The sequence below is a fragment of the Sabethes cyaneus genome, chromosome 2, assembly GCF_943734655.1.
Source record: "Sabethes cyaneus chromosome 2, idSabCyanKW18_F2, whole genome shotgun sequence".
Taxonomy (NCBI): domain Eukaryota; kingdom Metazoa; phylum Arthropoda; class Insecta; order Diptera; family Culicidae; genus Sabethes; species Sabethes cyaneus.
In genome coordinates this window covers 165306050-165312522 of record NC_071354.1, presented here as the reverse complement: position 1 = coordinate 165312522, position 6473 = coordinate 165306050, and the positions used below count along the sequence as shown (strand labels likewise).

The 6473-nt window shown below is 42.4% G+C and overlaps 1 protein-coding gene across 2 annotated transcripts in view; it reads left to right on the top strand.

Annotated features, from left to right (window-relative positions):
- The first annotated feature begins 2210 nt into the window (after window positions 1–2210).
- LOC128738344 (troponin C, isoallergen Bla g 6.0101-like) overlaps window positions 2211–6473 on the top strand; it is a 28865-nt gene continuing 24602 nt past the window's right edge. Inside the window, exon 1 of one of the 2 annotated variants that reach the window (XM_053833396.1) lies at window positions 2211–2318. In XM_053833396.1, the coding sequence (XP_053689371.1) occupies window positions 2307–2318 (12 nt within the window). In that variant the 5' untranslated portion in view covers window positions 2211–2306. Of the gene's footprint in view, window positions 2319–2997; window positions 3105–6473 lie in introns of those variants that run through there. The other variant, XM_053833397.1, reaches the window with a different exon arrangement.

The following is a 6473-nucleotide window of genomic DNA, read 5'->3' as shown; positions in this document are numbered from 1 at the left end:
CAAGATGGGCCCGGGTAAGTTGTCTACCGATCTACACTGGCTGACAGTCCGTATCTTCGAAACAGAACAGCTACCGGAGGATTTAAAGAAGGCCGATAATATTTATGCACTATATACGAAATAAGGCACGGGAGGGTATTTTCGGCCTATTAAGCGATAGCATCTATTTTTTCGGCCTGTGGCCTAGTTCTAGTGGAAGAACAGGTGGTTTGGACGTTCGTCAAATAAAAAATAGTAGATTACTGACAGCAGGGATGGCACCTCCTCAGAAGAAAAAAAGAGAAGAGAAAAATTCAAACTGTGCTCAGTCTTCAACGCGATTTATTCTGCTCCGTTTCATTTTAACTGTGCTCTTTCTTGCTGAACGCAGTTGTATGAGCAACCGCACACTGTGCTACTCATTGAGGAGAATGTTTTGAACTTTGAATACGTTGATGCGATGCGCTAACGTATGACAACTACGGGTAGTTTTAACATGGGTAGTGCGTTGAGAAAAAACGACGATTGTCAGTAGCGGTCATTGCCATCAGAAAAATATTAATCCATTAATGCAGTTGAATCATGATTCTTACATTTAGTATATTCAGTTGAGTTTGGCTGCCCGTGAACGCAACTGCATCATATGGTTAGGCATGTCACAACGGCAACAATGCGAAAAATGTTATTTAGATATGGCAACATTTGAATTCCCATACATTTGCTTCTTGACGCGTACCAACAGGAAAGTCCCATTATAAACAAAGGCAATTCTCCGCTAAGATTCAAAATTTAACGACTTTTGATTGTCTTGACGCCTCTGAGTCTATAGCTGCTGTACGCGCACCGGTTGTTTTGTTTCCACGTTTACTGCTGTAGCTACCGAGAGGACCGGGAGCAAAACCGAAAGTTGCTCATTTAAAGAGCGCATTAAGAAATTTTTCTGCACGTCAGTTTTTCTCATTGTGTTTAGTCTGTTTCTCATTGTGTGGATTTACTTCTCATTTCTGAAAGCAGTTCTGCTCATTGTGTGGAACAAAAAAAGTTGCACTTTTTGCACAATGAGTGAGGAAATAACAAGCCTGACTGACAGTCTTGAGAAAATAGTTATAACATATTAAAATTATATGTCGTCAAACCTGCTGAAAATACCCTCCCGTACCCTATATACAGTTAGAATATGAGAACTACCGGGCGATAACTGTCCTCAGCGCAGTAGTGATTACATTATCATCTTTCGCCGTTTATCGCCGGTAGCAAGTAGGTTTGTGGATCTGGACGAGATATCGGGATAGTTTGCACGGGAATTTTTACTTGCTGGTTATTCTCAAACTTCATTTCCGCACATTTTTACAAGCGCAGAGTTTGCGAGTGATAATCTGAGATTTCGTTTCTAGACCACACTGCTGATTCACAAGCAAATGTGTACAATAGCAAGTTTCATCCAGTTCCGTTCTGATAATTCTGTTGTTTCGCCAGGAGTAGAATGCTTCCAACAGGGACTGTATGCAAATAAATGCTTTTCGTTTCAGTACAGTGCAATAATTTTTAATATAATCCTCCATTTTATTTTGTTTTACACAAACATCCTTACCGCAGCGTACCGCCACTGTGCAATCCACGGTGATAATTTGCGTTTGTTTTTACCGATTCGTTTACTTTGCCTTGCTTGACTGCCCGAAACTGCGATAAAGCAAGCAGCAGGGCAGCGGTTGGGTGGCGACGGGAAAACTTTCACGCTTTGGCGGACCGGCGATTCCGCAGAGGGGTCCTCGTGTGAGATTACACGCGCCAAACTCAGTCTTGCGGAGAAAATTATCAACCAATATTTAGGTGGCAAAGCAGGAAAAACAGCTGAGCGGAGAACAGTGCTGCGAGAGAATGAATGGCTGGTACACACTTAGAGGCTTTAGAATGTGTGTTATACGCTTCGCATGGCACAGAGAGAGAGAACGATTTTAGATGAGTTTAAAATAAATTTTCATTAAATTGTATAAATTACAAAATAATTTCAAGCGGACTGATGGGTGCGCTGTAGGAATGGCACGGTTTGCGGTTGGAAATGGTTTGTAAGATAGAGGAAGGAATTTCCCAACTGTTTTCGTGGGAGGAACGTGATGCGTTTGTGCTTGGAAAATGGGGAAATCGAAAAGAAAGCTTATATATATAACTATACTCGAGCGGCGGCAAAGAACAGCACATTCTGTCCAAGTGTTGATCGCGGTTCACATCTCGTAGTTCTGTGAGCTCTCCGGAATTCCACGGCTTCCGTTCCTGCGTTCGCGTTCTGTGTTTGCTAATTCACCTGCGAATTTACAACTGCATTCAACATGACTTCCATTGTAAGTACGAACGAACATCCGCTTTTTTCACGACCAGCCTTTTCCCTGTTTTTCGTGTATTTCGTGTACTTCACCACCCTTGGAGGCGATGAGTGACGCAAATTTTTTTGGCAAACGACGAGTTTTCTGTTTTACACACCTCGTCACACCTGCAACCATGGCGTCTAGCATGGTCCCTTCTGTAACCTGTAACCTGCATTCCCGCTATCGTGTCCACGGTGCCGTGCCGTCCTACACGAACTCAAGTGGTCGGCCAAAAAGATTGAGATCTATGAAAATGTCGACAGCGAACATCGCTCATATTTGAAACAACTATAAAATGTAGTGTCTAACATGTCCTATGATGGGACGATCGGCGTTGTGGCACACAGACCACCGTGCGGCTGCAAAATACCTTTGAAAAGTGCAGCAAAATTTGCAGCATCGTCGGTTTTTGCGAATCTCGAAGTGTTTTTTTGCAAGTGTATGTGTATGTGCACGCGCGGGAAGAAATAAGTTGGCAAAATTTTATAGTACTTTCCTCGCCGTATAGGCCAGTCCAAGTGGAAAATCCGATTGTGGTCCAAGGCAAAGGCCCCGACACCGCGGCAGGGACCCTCCTTTTTAATAAAATTCTGCTCCACGAGTGTCCGTCGGTTCAATTGTAGTCCTAGATCCGCAGAGGGATTAGCACCAGTCTCCGTCGGCAGTGAGTAGTGTTTTGTGTGGCTCAGCTGGCAATAGTTTCTAGTACCGCGCGTACCGTTAGCAGCCTCGCACAAACAGTGAAACCCAGTAGCAGCAATGGTTAGTGTGAATTTGTTCTAATAACCTTCCTCACTTGAACCGCAAACAATTAGTCAAAAAACACAGAGAGATTTTCGTACAACCGTCCAACGAGCTGTCAGCTTAGCAAACTGGCAATGGAATTGCTGCTGAAGAAAGTGCTTACCGTGCTGATCTGTGGGCTTCTGTTAATTGGTGCTGGTGGGCTGGTCACCGGAAAAGCTCCGGTTGGTTTCAGATGATTTGTTTTTTTTTGTCATGCCATAGTTTCCGTTTCCGTTTCATGTCCCTTGCATGAGTTCATGATTGGTATTCGGGTTTAGATCGAAACTCGAGCTGGTGGTGATTTTCGGTGTAGTAATTTTTTTCGCATTCATCGAGAAATAAAATTGTAGAACTTCTGACCTCCACTTTGTCAGGTGTTTTCTACAGATAGTTTAGAAGATATTAAGAACTCCACAATTGTAAAATTGTGCTGTTCTTAAAGTTATATTTTTATAACTTTCTAATAATTTGATTCAGAGATTTTTCTCTGCTTGGTAGTTATCATAACAAGAGAATCAAAAAAATATAGAAAAATGCTGTTTCTACTATCAGTAATGTCTGTTAATAAGTGAAACGTCCAACGTGGTGTTGTGTATAATGTATAGTGATTTAAAAACCGACCGAGATCAATGTTCTGTTACTCACAGGCTATCATTATTGCATATAGTTACGATTTCGAAAACTCCAATTAATAAATTCATAAAAAAAACATATTGTTTAATATGAAGGACAGTGCATTAATTACAACAATACAGTAAACAACTGTTCGCAAAACGAAATAAAATTCAGTAGCATGAGGATTGTTAAAAATGGACAACTGCTCGCCGTCAATCGACAGTCCATAACCAGTTGGCATAACAAATGAAAAACTTCCCTTCAATCAGACCAACAAACAATCACACATACAAGCCCCATTATTCATCGTCTGCCAACCCCGAACGGGCACGTTCCCAGCTGATCCCATTCTCGAGTAATCCGGATTTTCATCCGATGAGGGACCCTTCATTCTCGGGCCGGGTCGCTGCTGCTGGGGCGGCTCTATTTGCGTAATTGACCTCATCCCACTCAATACGTATGTCCCATATGTGCACCTCCATCTCTCTCCGTCAGATTATAACCGTTTTCTCAAACAATATAACAACTGCCGGTCGGTTTATTTTTGACGCCGAACAATTTCGGTCAATCCAAAATTGTCTCAATGTCAATGAAACATGCTTTTCATTCCTTCCTCTGCTTTAGCAGCAAGGCGCCAAAACACGGCACGGGGGAAAGATTGCGCCGATTCCGACACGGTCACAGAATTATAGCACTTTTCTTCCTCTGCAGCTCAGCTCCTCGGCGCAGTTTGGGAAACGCTCGACGCTGGTCCCACGCCGCCGCACCATTGACGATGACGACGGGACGTTAGAAAACGACTATATAATCACGTTTAGTTATTGTGAAATTTTTTGTCGGATCATTTTTCACAAAAAGCCACAGGTTGCCGATGACAAACGAAAACTGGCCGGGAGAAAATATTCACATTGAAATTTGTCTACTAAATCGTGCGGAATTTCTCGAGTGGGCGTTCGTTGTCCTGCCGGTCGAGCGATTGTGAAACCTGTATAAATAGATCACGTCAGGAAATTACATCGGGGTTTTTAAACGCATTCCGCCTGCACGGTTCTTTGCGTGCGTCTGCCATTTTTTATTGCATTAATTACATTAAACAAATTATCCGGAAATTATCTGAACAAAGCCTGTTTCGCACACGCACGCCATGCACATTTAAATATTCATTCCGGGTTTGATAACGAATCTCCTACGCTTTGCACCTCCCTTGGGGGCCACTTTTTTCGCATCAGTCAAGCATTTTTTTTTTTGATCTACATTGTTCATCAATCTTCCGTACAACGCAGCGGCACACTGTCTTCGTTGGCAGCTATGACAAACAGGTTTCGGGAAGAAAAATACTCAGAATATTAATACCTATGTGTGCAGGAGGCGAAGACAAAGACAAATTTGGTTTTATTTAGAAATATGCAAACAATTCATCGAATTAGCCCATTCTCTGTGCACACAATCAACCACCATTCTCCTCCATCTTTTAGTCAGAACAAAAACTTTCGTGTCGTGTGCTCACTATCAATCCGTCTTTCATCTCCTGACAGGACGTTGTCAGCATTTTTGCTGTTTGTTCTTCTACAACACAGTCTTCGATGAGGCGTGCTTTGTATGTACACCCATGCTTCTGGTTCGCTACATTTGTTGCCGAAACCGATTTCCATCCTTCCGCGTTTTCTTCCATCCAGCCATCCATCCATCTGTGCACATTCCTAACTGGATTACCCCAGCTCAAGAGAACCCTACCGAAGAAATAAGCGATCGGGTGGAATACAAATGAGGATTTCTTGCATAGGCACACCTACTTTCGAATAGCGGCAGGATTTGTTTCTCTGCTTATCCGGCTGCTGCTCCACTAGGCCGTCCCTTATTTTTTAAAAATTGACCTAGCGATGAGCTCAACATCACAAAATGTTCGTTTTTTTATGCAGAATAAAATGACGTGTTGTTAAGGTCCCTGCGATAACGTTAAGTGGTCCCGCAACGGACTTTTAGATAAAATGATGTGAATGACCGGATCCTCCACACAATGACAACTATGCCACTATAGTGCGTACGCTTGGTCATCCTTTATTCATTTTAGTGATGAGTTCAACATCACAAAATTTTCGGTTGGCCGTGTAGAAGAAGATTATATGCTCTTAAGACCCCTATGATAACATTAGGTGGTCCCCCAACGCTCCGTAAGTAGTTTAATGAGCGACCTCCAACGTAATGACAAGCTCTTTACTGCAGTGAGCATTCTAAAGGTTCTAGCAAACAAAAATCGAGGCAGTCATCGCATGTGTCATTTTCAAATCAATTAGTTTTATTTAAAACGTAAATCAATTAGTACATTTTACGATCCTACAGAGTTACGTAGGGGTGCCTTCTGTTTGTTTGGAAGTTTCTTGCAGCAAGTTCTGAAAAGCCTTTTCTTTTTGGGTAACATTTCTGTTGTAGCCTTGCATTAATTTTATTGGTTAATGTTTGTATTATTTATATCGACACCAAATGATTTAGCAGCTGCTGCCAAGATTACTGGAGCAGAATCTGTGCTAACCAAGGGTACGTCGCTGAGAACATTCCGTTCACCTCATTCATAGAAATTTTGTTCAGTCTGTGCCTTACTGTGCCGCTGAGGTGCTGATCGTGTAAACCTGCCAAACTCGCCTGCGCCCAGCCAGACTGTTTTGATCGTTTTGACAATAACAAACATAAGCAGGGCTGCCAATTTCTAACATTTCAAAATTTAAATGTCAA